The 14119-nt window shown below is 39.2% G+C and overlaps 1 protein-coding gene across 7 annotated transcripts in view; it reads right to left on the bottom strand.

The window, feature by feature from the left end:
• ARHGAP18 (Rho GTPase activating protein 18) overlaps positions 1 to 14119 on the bottom strand; it is a 104062-nt gene that overhangs the window by 32724 nt on the left and 57219 nt on the right. For all 7 annotated transcript variants that reach the window (XM_074580751.1, XM_074580746.1, XM_074580752.1 and 4 more), the window contains 4 exons: positions 12599 to 12834; positions 9697 to 9769; positions 3831 to 4000; positions 1718 to 1883 (listed from right to left, as the gene is read on the bottom strand). In XM_074580751.1, coding sequence (XP_074436852.1) covers positions 1718 to 1883; positions 3831 to 4000; positions 9697 to 9769; positions 12599 to 12834 — 645 coding nt within the window. The remainder of the gene's footprint in view (positions 1 to 1717; positions 1884 to 3830; positions 4001 to 9696; positions 9770 to 12598; positions 12835 to 14119) is intronic.

Raw genomic sequence — 14119 nt, 5'->3', positions numbered from 1 at the left:
CTCTACCAGCACTAAAAGTCTGCCTATAAAATACGTAGGCCAATATCCATACCCCATAGTTTTATCATCTCGAAGATCTTGTCAATAATAAAAGTTTCTACTGAGATGATGTTGGAGAAACGAACTGTAGGAGGTCAAGAGAAAGGCAGGGCTGGGCACAGCACAGCATTCCCCAGCATTATGTTTTCATCATCTTTACCTACTCAAGCACAAAGAGGAACAGCCAATAGATCCACAGTTGTATGAATTAATTGGCCAAACAACACCTCAGGAGTGAAGAGGTGAGGGTCAGGCAGAGCAACAAGGCACTGAAGGCATTACATGGAAAAGCAGATTTGTTTGGCAGAAAGGGTGACATGTCGTTGTCTATTTTGTACACATTTCTATGAGTCTAGTTCATCTTTTTTAACTTTTAAGAAAGTTTTAAATCAATTCAAAGTTTTTCATGAATGCCTGTCATTCAGATAATGCTATGAGTGAAATTCAATTAAAAATTTGGTAAGAAGAATTAATTAAAACCAAGACCCAAAATACAAGAGAAGAAAGTGCTTTGTCTCTGTTTATTAGTGAAAGCACAAGCACTTCTGCAAGAAGAAAATGCATTTAAGGGATCAAGGTCTCAGAGATGTTTTTGTGTATGCCTTTTGCACTTAAAAAGTTATTTTCTACTACTGTAAAGTGAAGAATACATTCTGAAGAATCTATTGTACCTTGTTGTATATCTCTCAACCCTCTCTGTTGCTTTCAATTATTTAAAGTGAGCTGTCACATTCACTGAACCTTGACAACAGGGTTTTGGTCAAAGCAGGCTTGTTATTAACTGGCAACACATTTCAAGCTTTTGTAAAGAACTTAGCAGAAAGCAGAAACAGAGAAAACACACAGAGCACTGAAAACTTCTAGCATCTTGAAATTGGTTTCCACGTGTCCTATGTTGCCAAGAAAAGCACTGTGATTATACATATGCTCCAAGGGCTTGCAGAGCAAAATGACCTGTTACATCTATCTCGACACCCTCTGCAACAGCCCAGATCTTCCACTTAATATGATGCCATTCCACACAAACATTTAATTATGTCCTGAGTAAATACTGGATGGGCAAGCATGCATACATATGACATAGAAATCATCCATGTGATACAGGAAAGTTTGTACCACACAGAAGAGGAAAACAGGTGACACATGCTCCCAGCATTTCCAGTCACGGGCAACGTAAGCAAAAAAGTCAGGTAGAATCACAGAATCATAGAATTATTTGGGTTAGAAAAGACCTTTAAGATCATTGAGTCCAACCATAAGAGCAGCACAGTACCTACCTTCAGGAAAGCAGGAAAAGAATACGCGCAAACAGCACATACCACATGCCGTCCCAGGAAATATATCAGCACATACAAGTTTCTGTGAAGCAATTCTTCCTGCACAGCACACTGCTAAGATAGTTTCCCCTTCTTCACTCCTTGGTGTATCTGCTCAGTGACTGACCTGAGTTTTAACTTTAAACAAAGAGCACAGTCCTGTAGCTGGAGTGATTATGTGCATGTACTTGCTTAAAGTGTGCCCTGAGTTTAAGATGTATAATTAAATACCGCTCAGGACCTATGTTACTATCTATATACTAATATAAGTTTTCTGATGGAAAATCATAAAGAACTGGATACATTTGTTTTACTGGATTAAACCAGACCCATTTGGTTCAGAATATGAAACACCAACTCACCTTTGGTTTTTATTTTTACAGCTTTTTGCTGCTTGAATTCTGTCCCAAGTATGTCATAGAGCGCAGTTAATTCAATCAGTGCTAAAGAATAGACTTTCTTCATGTCCTGAGGGGCCAGATCACCAATCTTTGTGGTACCTGTTTTGTCCTTCGGCAGCCTGAAATTCTAAAAGCAGAGATTTGCAGCAGAGTGAATAATCCAAGTCATAACAAATGATTTAGCTCGAAGGCTGTGCTTCCTTCAGAGCACAACCTTTCATCGTGAAGCCTGCTGTTACTGACTAAATCACAGAACACCCCAAATAGGTTAAAAAGCAGATGATATTAAAATCATCAGAGGATTTAGGTTTCTAGTGACTTCTGGAGGTCATCTAATTCAACTGCAGGCTCAAAGCAAGGCTAAGTTCAAAGCCTGATCGGGTTGGTTGTTGTGTTGCCCAACTGAATTCTGAGAACTCCAAATAACCTCTGTGGGCACTCAGTGCTTAATGCTCTCATGGGGACTTTTTTTACTTTGCAAAACATAATTTCCCCTGTAGTAACTTGTGCCCATTGCCTCTTGTCCTTTCACTATGCACCTCCAACAAGAGTCTGGCTTTGTCCTGCTTGTAACCACCTCCCACCCCCGACACCGCCACCTTCTGCATCCTTTTGCAGTTTATAGTGGTGGAAATGGCTGTCCGTGAACAATCCTATGCATGTACAACTGGGATACAAATCCCCCTGCACTTATGCACATAAAATAACATATTTGGCTGCCATACTATAATAATAAAGGGTTTCCCTTCTTAGGGAAGGGGGGTCCTTATTTATGGCAGATGAATTGGTGGTTATGGCACATGACAAAAAGGGCACAAACCAAAACATAAACATAATTTATAAATTGAAGATAAATAGTCAGTTTCCTGCCTTGAGGTTTCATTGACTTGCACAAACATCTATTTTTAAAAATAACTGCCAATGGCAAAGGTGCAACAAATAAAAATTGTAGATTTAAATAGGTAACTCACTTCCTTTTCCTATCATTTTGCCATTCTTTTCATCATTGAAGGAGAAATTCCATAGCCATATCTTTAAGTAATCTTTAATAAGCCTAACTGAAAGTTTAGCTAATGTATGTATTATGCATATATACAGAAGTAAATTAGAGTATAGCTATTGTCTCCTTCTTACAGGCTGCATTAGAGAAACATGACTCAAACACTTTAGAATCCATTTCTAAATATCCATTAGTGTCTGGTTTATAATGTTTAAACTAGGATACAGGGGGTGATTGCTATTTGAAGAACTGCATGTGTCCTTATCTAAATTAAGTGTTTGAAGAACTGTGAAACATTATTACTTCAGACACTATGTTTACTCAGACACGTTTGTATACACTGCTAGGAAAAAAAAATGTTTTTCACACCAGTCATTAGTTTACAGGTCACGCTAAACTGCATGTTCATGAACTGTTAGGTAGAAAGAGATCCCCAAAGAGATGCTTGAGGATCAACAAAAAAATGCATTGGAGGATCTTCTTTTGTATTTACTTGGATTCATTCAGAATGAGCCTTTTTTAATTAAGAGTTGGAGTGTAAAACTGAGCACAAACCCGTAATTTCCTGCCATTTGACTTTAGACTTCCATAGAAGTCAGATTATAGATCATTCTGTTCTTCATTCTCATGCCTCATCTACCTGCATTGGAAAACAAGGTTTCTACAGGCATCTACCAACCCTTTTTAAATGGCAGCAGAGATTTTTGTTACGCAGGCAAGGCATCTCATCTCAGATACAGGAAAAGGGGCTGTAAACAAATGAAGCAAGGACACAATTTGTGTACAACTACCATCAAGCCACTATTCCAGATTACTATTACCAGTCCGTTATTGCTTAGACATAAAGTGCATTTTCCCAGACAGACAATGACATAAACAGACATAAAAGTACTTGCTTCCATGTTATTGAGAATACTATTCCCAAAAACGAGTTGTCTTGAGAAGATCTGTCTCCATGAAACTGGATCCAACAATGTTCTTCTGAATTTAATTAACACACTATCAGATAAATATCATCCAAACAGTACCACTAGTAAAAACAAATAATGAGAACAATAAATAGGAAACACTTACCGGGAGAAGAGTGTCACCCCCTCCACCCTTGCACATTTTGCCTATTGAGCTGTCTTTGAGATTAGCTGCCTGTTCTGAAAATGATATCTCTAAATTGATGTCAGTGTCCGAAAACGGCATGTCTTCAGCTGGGGTCTTCTGCTCGTCCATTCCAAGACTGAAATTTGGACCTGAAAACAATGTAAAAATACTCATAACCAACAGCAGCACAATTGAGCATCACTCAGTGCATGAGAATAAGTTTAAAACCAAGTAGAAGTTAATGCTGTGCAAGGGATGGACTTTCTGGTTGCAAATTCACCCATTTCTGCATTTTTTTTATGTCAGCTGAAAATGTAGCTTCTTATAAGGGTCCATCTTTTGTAGTTTTTCTTGAACAATTCTGCCAAGGCATAGGGTTCTCTCCTATTTATCCATTATGAAAAGATAAAGCAAACCACCTCAAACAAACAGCAGATTCCCAGAATCTTCCAGAGCCAAACAGCTTTGGCATCAGAAGTTTCTTGCCATCAAACACTCTCCAGCCTCAAAGACTGTAACATCTTGCAAATAAATTAGCAATTCTTTCTGCTGTTAAAATTTCAAAAGCAAAAGAGAATGTTTCCTCTGTGATCCAAAGCATTAACATCTGGGAATAACAGGGAGTACACAGATCATGTCCTTTTCCCAACACTCCTGTCCTCACCTCAGTCTGAAGAGGCTATTCCTCAAACACTGTTTGGACGTGTTTCCATGATACAGGGAAGGACTAAGTACACACCAATGGCCTTATTTCTCTTTCTTTGTTCCTTAAAGGAATCAAAAACTAGACTAACTTAGAACATTTTTTGTTTAAAAAAAAAACAAAACCAAAACAAAACAAAACAACCACAAAAAAAACAGAAGGAAAAAAAGGGAGACGCGGTTCTGCTTTTAGAAAAAGAAGTTGTCTAATTTCATAGTAAATCAACCATTGCTTTTCAGTCTGAAGTTAAAATATATCATGAAAGAAGCAAGAGGAAAATTATGTTGTAAATAACACTATTTAATACAAAGCAACAAAGACAATTTAGCCAGAGAAAGATTCTGATCTCTCCACCATCTCTCTTGTGATGTACTTCTTAACACCCATGACTAGGTTCCTCTTACAAAACATTAAAAATACCTTGCAAGTATTTGTGATGGAATTCAGACTTTCTTAAAACCAGCGCAAATATAAACAAATCAGTCCTGCTCATTTCAGCAGGACCATGATTCTGCCACTGGCTCCTACTCTCAGGAGGCTGCAGCCTGTTCAAAGCTAACATACCACAACCGCAAGAAAAGTGTGATGGAAATGGACGTGAGCTGAGGAGAAGAACCATGAGCAGTGCATATACTTTGGTGTAAGAATATTGTGCAACATAATACATTAATTTCTTTACACTGCTGTGGGAAATTTTTGTGTAGCCTGGAATAACTATGCTAAGTCAAGCCAGAAAAAAATTCCCAGAAAATAGTTACAGCTGCAGCAACATTTGACCTTGAAGCAGGGGAAAGGCTGCAGATGGGCTGATTAAGAGAGAAGGCATCAGGGAAGTGCTGCTCTACACTCATACTTTCAGTTGTCTGCAAAAGAGCTGAGCTGCAAGCACGCAACCCAAACAACATATGAAACATCAAGTTAAAAAAAATTACACCAACTAGAAAATTTTTCTGAATCATATCTGTGTCTAATTGAAAGACTATACACAGAACAAGACTAGTCTCTGATATTCTTTCAAATGAGTCCTGAAAAAGACCTCAGTCTGCCAGGGCCAAACTCAGAGGACGTGATAGACAGGGAAGTGGCTGCAGCCACCACAGCCACGCTCTGGTAGGGCACAACACTTTATGCAATCACTCCCAGTTCAATGTAATTGATCTAGAGCTGAGACACTTCTGGAGAGAGAAGGTAGATTTGAGTTAACACTTTGACTGTACTTACAACCAAGCAATGCTGTGAGAAATAGGATAAAACATTTCCAAATTTTGCCTGTTGCCTGTTTTTCTCACCACTTGCTTTTTCCAGAGTGGCTTCTGCTCACTTTCCATAGACCCCGAAAGATGTCCGGGGCATACGCTAAAGATTAAGTTGATCCTGAAACTAGAGCTGCTCCTTTCGCTAAAGAGATATATGAGACTCAGTAACCAAACATATCCAAGGTCAAATTCATCCTTGGCTTCGATCTTCAGCCTACCTGCGTGTATATCTGTATACATCACGTAAACTGTTTAACGCATCCGAACTAAAGGGAAACAGTTCTCTGTTCCCCCCAAGACTTTTGTCATGCTAATGTGGCCTATATGTGACCTACATACTTCCTACCAGCGTGGGAGGGATCTGATCTTAGCAAACAATAAAGCAGTAGCTCCTATTTCAGTCCTGTGGCCATAGGAAGGTGCTGTGTAAAGCAGATGTCTTGGTAATGCTGTGCACATTTTAAAGGTCTGGAAATGTTGCTGTTGTGGGGAGTTTCTTCTTGCTCGTATAGCCTTGTTCCTATTGTTGTGCACTCATTAACTAGGAAGCAGCTGAAAGAGGATGCAGCTTTGGTGTTCTGCCAACCTGCCACTGCATGCAGTATTTCATGAGAGAAATGGAAGTGTGATAACAAAAAAAAATAAAATAAACATCTATAAGGATATGGAAACAGTGTTTTACATTAGTCCTGTACCCATTCCTTCGTTCACAGTGCTATCTAAAGATCAGATAAAATGATGGGAATTTGTCAGGAGTGGGGTGGGGGTTACATTTTGGGTTTCTTTTTAATAGGACATGGAAATAGCAGAAGCGTCAGCCTTGCTATTTCCTAGTTTTGCTACAGAATCTAAAGTATACCTCGATGGAGCTATGCTGATAGATCTTAATTTATATTTGGAAATGTAGAATGGCTAATTTAGGGTGTCTAAAATGCTATAATTCATAGATCATTTTAAATAGAAAATAAAAAGCTTTGTAATCTTTTCACTAACACTCTATCACTCTGGTCATAGATTACTTACTTATCATGTAAAGTGAAAAGCAGAAATAACCTCTCTAACTAAAAAATACAACCACATTTCAATATTTCTCCCTATCAAGAAGCAAACATTACAGCTCTTTATCCTAGTGTTACACATAGTTCATGCAATTCTTTCATCCACTTGCCAGATCATTATGCTTTGAGGCTGCCTTATACAGAAGTTTTATCTAACATTCTTCCCTTGTAGCTAATCCTGTGTGTTCAGAAGGACAACTGCAGTCCTGCAGTAAACTGACTTTTGCTGCTCCTCTATATAAGCTAATGAGTATTTAGCTTTTCATCTGCTTTATTCTTTCCTTTGTATTTCTTGAGAGGTCTCAACCAACATGGTTATTTACTCCTTTTCAAAGGCATCCAAAGAGAATTACTTTTTTTTCTTTTTCTTTCCTAGCTGTTGAATGCATTGCTAGCTTTGCAGGTCTTTAGTGACTGTTATGGATTGTTAAAATGATAACTTCTTTTGACAGCTTAATACATGACTCTGAATTTTCTTTTTGTTTCATGTAGACACATTCTGTACTTACATGAAACAAAGAAGCACTTAAAGCCAGTAATGAGGGTCCTTCCAAAAGAACTCAAATATTCATCTACCAACAAAAAATCTTAGGAACCCATTAAACTGTTCTGTTTGAGCAGGATCAGGCAGAAAAGAATAAAAATGTAATGGTTTCATTTATTCCCTGCATCTGCTTACATTGACTAGGCAAGGAACAAGGTGCATCAGACTGGCAAGGAAGGAGGAGTGAGCACAGGCTCACACAGCCCATGTATGCTCTAAGGGCAAACCATTACCATCTTCAGGCTGGCAGAAGAACTTGGGAATGCAGCTTTCAAATACCAAACTAGGAACAGAGTCATCACCTTTGGAGAAGGGCCAAACAGAGTCATTCAATCTAACAGTTTTAAGACATCTCAATTTAAGCTTTTGATTTTTTTCCATAATGTCCGAGATGATATCCATATTTCTCAGCTAAAACTGGTACTACTTCTCTGTCAAAGGGGGTTTCAATTTTAAAATAATGTCTTTGGATTTCGATTTCATAAATATTTTTTATTTCTGAAATACCAGGCATTGTTTACTTTTTGCCTTAAATTCATTCACTGCTTGTATAACACTAATTTGCTCATCATTCTGGAGGAAAGATCACAGCAAAGCACTGAAACAGGTGCGGTGCTTTTAGTACCGCTGAACTTGCATGGTTTGACTGCAAATTGAACTGATTTTTTTCTTCCTGCTCCAATCTCGGGAGTAAAGCCCACTTTAGCATGTTGACAAGAGCAGAAGTGTATCAGGATGCAAGCAGGCTGCATTTGCCATCCACATCGCAATCTGTGCTGAGGAGAGCTAGCATATGGGATTTGCCTTTCAGAACTTCCCATTTCTGAAGGGTTCATCAGGGCCACTGGAAAAAAAGAACCAGATGTGATAAAAACTCTGTAATAATTGCTTGGTAATTTTCCAGTTCTGAATCCTACAGTGCAGTTTATTGACACAAGCACCAGGCATCTCTTCCTTCCCTTGTGCTGAACCAGCAATCTGGCAGTCCTCCCAATTTTTTACTGCTCTTATTGGAGTGAGGTTTGCTGAGAGGGAGGGAGGGAGGGAGGGAAGGATTAACAGCACTTCTGGAAACGCACTGATTTGTTGATATTCAGGGCTGGTTTATATTCATCTCTGTCACTTCAACTTCCATGCACATCCCATATTGACTGTTGCTGTTAGAGTCTAATCCTAAAGTAACCATTTTTCCAGACTACTGCTGGTTAGTATGCTAGAACTGGAACAGAAGTTTATTTGGTGGCTTAATTACAGATAAGTAACTTGCAGTAGGGAACTTGATCTGCCTGACTGACTATTTAAGTGGCTATAGGGTTCAGTGTAACACCTATGTGCTACCCAGTCCCCTGGAAGAAGAAAAAAACCCCAACATACAAACAATGCAGAACAGCAATGCAGTATCGTAAAGCTTAAATGGCTGCCAGTTAATATCCTGAGCTCTACAGTGATGGGTATGGTGGCGTAACAGACGCGGTGCAACCACTACTTCAAAGAAACCGAAGATGATGCAGGGCAGCCAACTTTTATTACTGGACCTGAAGAACAGCAGAAAGCTTTGTCAAAGTCTCATCAAAATTCATACTCTCAAAACAGAAACTACGGAATCAGCTAAGGACTTCTGTCATCCTCTGTCCTAACTGGCTGTGAGAGGGAGGGGTCTTCCATGGCTACGGCACCCCTCTTGTGTAATCACACCCAGTCCTACACACACAGAATGCTACTTCTTTTCCATTTTCTTTAAACGGGTAAACAGCTTTTGTTCTTCCATCCCTGCTTTTCTTTGATTTATAGATACAGATATATAGCCATTTCTCACTTTCTTTGTTTATAGTCCTTTTGTTTTTGTTCTCTTGTGTGCACTGATGAGCTTATGTATAGTGCTTCATTTCCTGTACTGTACAGCAGAGATAAACCAGAAGGGATAAATTAAGGATCAGGAAAGACCTAAGCATAAACTATGCCTCCTCATCTGGGAGGACACTTCTCCCAGATGACTCCATTATAAGATGATCACTGGTAACAAACAAGGTTTCCCAGACGGCACAAAGGACACTATCTGCAGCCACACTTAAAAATTTTACAACACTACAGCAACACAGGCCAGAACAGGTTTCTCATAAGAATTTCATTTTCTTTTGCTGAAAAGTTACTGGAACTTATGTAGTACCTTGTGTAGTTGAAAGCCTATAAACCAAAAGGGAAAAACAAACCAAAACAAACAAACAAACAAAAAAGAACAAAAAACAAACAAAAAACCAAAAAGAAGAGAGTTGTTTGGCATTACCTTTTGTTCCATCTTGTGTTTCACTCTTATTTTCACTTGTTCTCACAGTTGAGGGTTCACTTCCGTCACAGACCTAAGAAAGGGACAATAAATATGCATGCCTATAAAAACCAAATGCATGGTTGTAGAAAACTCCTTTGACTCTGTGCAGCATTAAAACACACACTCCTGCAATTCAAGAGCATGCAGAAGCACACCTGTGTGTTTCAGTAGAAAACCTTTTGCCAAAGTTTAAGGGGATCTGAAATCTAGGTAATTAAAAAAGTAGTAATTAACTCTATTCCCTCCTCTTCAAAAAAGGATAAGTGGGTATAAGAATTTTCCAGAGTTGCAAAGAATAAGAAAACGTATTCTTTGACCTGAAGCCATACTTTTCACTGGAAAAGATACGGAAAGGGAACCTGGAGGAGACATTTTGACTTAGTCCAAATTCTTTCCTCTTGCAAAATCTTACACAGTTGCCTCCCCTACAGAACCACCCCATCCCTTTTGCAGGGCAGTCTAACATTAATATCTGTGTTTACAGCTTAGATTCCCAACAGCAAGATTAGGACACTTTGAAGAGACAACAAAACGGGAAAGGATCTGAACCATCTTCTCCTTTCTACAATGCTGCGGTACCCAGTCTAAAAATTTGTCACATTCCATGAACAGGATGATATCTACTATAGAAAAAAATATTTCAGAATGTGTAGAAAATCTACACTCATATATATATATATGGGTGTATATATATGGATATAATTTGTGTGTAAAAACATACGGGTCTACCCACGAATTATTTTTATTAACTCAGATAAACAATGAGTGTTTAGCACTCTGGATTTTTAATTGTATTTTACTCAAGCACTGTATAACTCCATACTTGCTGAGAAGAAAAAATAATCAAGTTCTAAAGATTTTTCTTACCAACACAAACCTGCATATTTACTTTTTTTTTTTAATCAAGGATCTTGAGAGGTGGAAGGAGATAGCAACTGCCCAGAAAATTATCACTGTTTCACAGAGCAGTAGAAGCAGCCTGGGAAGCTGTCAAGGTACCAAAAGCATAGCTTCTCTTTGAGAATACGGCAGGAAATTTAGTAGAAACATCAACACAATTGTGTCGATGCGAAACATCAACACTATTGTTTTACCTTTCCTCCTGCTTTCCTCCAGGTGAAGGGAGGTTACAGGATTTTTGGAGGCTATTATTAAACTGGAATGACTTCATACAGCTGCAGATGGCTTCAGTTCTCTTTCATTACAAAAAAAGCTTTCAAATAATGGGAGAGTTACAAAGCGCTGAGACAAGTTACCTAGGGAGGCTGCGGAAGCTACTTCACTACAGGCTTTCTGTGACAGATTAGATGAATAACCACAAGCAATGATTTCTGAATAATTATATTGCCTGGGAGAAAGGAATGCAGGACAAGTTTGAAGGCCTACACTTGCATTAGTTTATTTCAGCCAAGGAGACAGGTTTAGAAGGATTCCTTTTTTCCCCAGTTATTTCTATACTTAATAAATATTCTAACTTTCTGATTTATACATCTTAAAGGGCTACAATAATTTGTCTGTTTGCATTACTGCTCACTTCTGTCATCAATATCAAAACATGTAGTTTAAGAGACACAGAAGTCTACTGAACACCGTGACATACGATTTTCAAACATTACAATGTGTAGCTTAAATACAGGAACATGAGTATTTCTTGAGCTTTACTGAAATAACATACTAGAAAGGGAAATTACACTGCTTTAAGCCACAGGATATTTTACCTAAATTGCTCTGCTATTATATCTTGTAATTTTTAGGTATAGTCAATTCCAAATCAGATCCCAGAAAGCTTTTATGGAGTTAATATCCCTTCTGCAACCACATGCAAAGCAGAACAGTGAAAGGGAAGTTGTGCCTCCAGAAAATACATTCGAACTTGCAAACTCCCCTACACACACATTTCACTTCTACTGAATTTGAAAGGAGTTGCCAAAGGAGAGGAAGCTGTTGGGAGAAGGAGGAAGTTAAATCCCCTCAAAATTTGCCATGCTTTTCACCGCTACTACCACTGCGCTGAATGGTGGCAGCAGCAGCGAGAACGAGGAATGGGGCTGAGGTCAGGTCAGTTAGCTGTGCATTTTCATCAGGTCGGTCTTCTTACGACTGAAGATCTCATTGCTTTTGAGGAGCAAAGAAGAAACATACACTTCTCCACAGAAGAAGAATTCTGATCATAGTTTCCATTTCCCTCCTTCCCCTTTGCTGTGTACGGGAGAGGAACTCTCCTGTTTGATACCCCATGAGAGGAGATCCTTCAGGACCTGTCAGAGCAACTTCACACACACAGTTTAACGGCACGCATAGGCCCTGGGAGTTAGAACAGAGTCTAAGCCCCCCAGCTGAAAGGCATAAAGACCTAGCCAATATAGGGCAGGTTAGGTTGATGTCCCTTTATTTTCCTTTTAAAAAAAGAAAAAGAAACAAGAGCACCAGTAAGAGGTACTGCCCCCTATCTGGCAGACCCCTCAGGACGGCTGCAGGGCACTACTACCCAGAGATATAAGTGGGCTTTTGGTAGCTGTTTGGGTGACTGTTGTCATGAATTTTGCACCTGCGTTAAAATTAATTCAGATTAATATCTTGACTGTGGAGTGGTTGTTTTATTAATCACCTTTAAGTAAGACGGGGCCAATATATGTACTTCTTTCTACATACTAAAATTGTTTAATGCAATGTCAAGTCTGGACCACGGCTATTCCCACAAATTCAGTAAAAAATTCCCTTGGAAATCAGTGAAAAGTTAGACACAAATCTTCTGGAAACATCCCTTTTATGTCTGTGCATCCCTCTCCTCTCCCCTCACCCTTACATGTCCCTCTCTGTTCTCTGCCAGAATCAAATGAAATGATGGACAGGAACTTACTTTTCCCTTTGAGTCATTTTGTACCCTGAAGATATCTCTGACATCAGGAATCTGGTGCTGTTTGTTTTTTTTCCTCATGGTTTGTGTAACAGTCTCTACGCGCTTTTCTACCGCTGCCTTCTGGGTTCGGGTCAGTGTGGACAGAAACACCACACTTTCCAGGGAGTCACCAGAGCTCTCACCAAACAGATTTGACAGACCTGCCTCCTTCAGCCATTCTTCTTCCAGTTCTCCCTCTGAGCAAGGCAAAGAGAAAAAGGCATAAACGTTGGCTTTCAAGTACTGTTAAGAACACTGAATGTTAATAACATGACATAGTTAATGCAGTTCACAGGGAAAGTACCAAGCGGATCCACAATTAGGAACAATTACTTACATTATCATGACTTGGAAAGAAGCTATTGTTTCTAAAGAGCTTCAAAAGGGTTAACATATGATATCAAAGCTTTTAAAATAGTTAATGCAATACAGATTGCTATGGGGCAATCTTTATTATAATCTACAGCACTTCTATTAAATCATATACCATTTTATAAATGTATCTAGATATAAACGTGTACGGGGAAGTCTGAAAGTCTCTGATCATTGATGCTTCAATGATTTTTAGTTCAATCCTCAATCTCTTTAGCTCCTTTACTGATATGGTTCTGCCCACTTTTCTTGATACATTAATCCTACAGCTCTCCACTAGCTCAATTTAATGAAGGACAAACCAGACAACAGGAGTCACCTTAATGCTATTTTTAATCAGTTCTTATGACATGGTCTGCAGCCTGCTGACAGCCCACAAAACAATTGTTGCTTTAGTCTTATTGCTGATAAGGTATCCTTTATTGACAGATCACTGCACATGAAAGAGGAGAAAGCTATTAAATACTGTCAGCGATGGCAAAACTTCTGCTTCTGAAATCAGTATCTCTCTAATGATATTTTCTTTAAAAAATTAAGTTCTGTCCATAGCAGCTGAGCTTGTGCTGCACGCCAACAACCCTCTCAAACTTTCAAGCAACATTCCCATTTAACCGATATCTAGAAGTACTCCAAAGCTGACATGTTGATTTCACTATTGACTGTGGTTTCCCACAGTGCCAAGTGCACATCCAAGTGGGCACCTGAATGTAAAAAGCATTCAGAAAACAGACACAAAATTTTAAGTCTGAATTTTGCTATGGCTGCATGGCCAAACACTGCGCCTCTGAATAAACTCTCTCAGATTGTGTTATTAGGTCTGGAAAGATGGGCTACACCCATTCTCCAGAGCAGATGTGAGCAAGGTATATGTCCTCTCTTGCCTTCTTGCCTTTGCACGGCCGTGTCTCAAACAAGCCCCCGCCCAGGGAGGCACATCAGCCAGATGCTGTGTCCCACACACTCAGGAGTACTCATACCCAAGTGAGGTGCTGCACATTAGGCAAAGTGTGGGGCAGAGCAACATCTACTCAAGCTGATCAACTCAAATGAGCTGACTCACTTGGGCTTCATGCCAGAGTCAGTGGCTCGAGCTGGAGCAGTAACTAGAGG

Source organism: Larus michahellis, chromosome 3, assembly GCF_964199755.1.
Source record: "Larus michahellis chromosome 3, bLarMic1.1, whole genome shotgun sequence".
In the NCBI taxonomy this organism is placed as follows: Eukaryota; Metazoa; Chordata; class Aves; order Charadriiformes; family Laridae; genus Larus; species Larus michahellis.
Note: the sequence above shows the minus strand (reverse complement) of the source record. Positions and strands in the feature narration are given on the sequence as shown.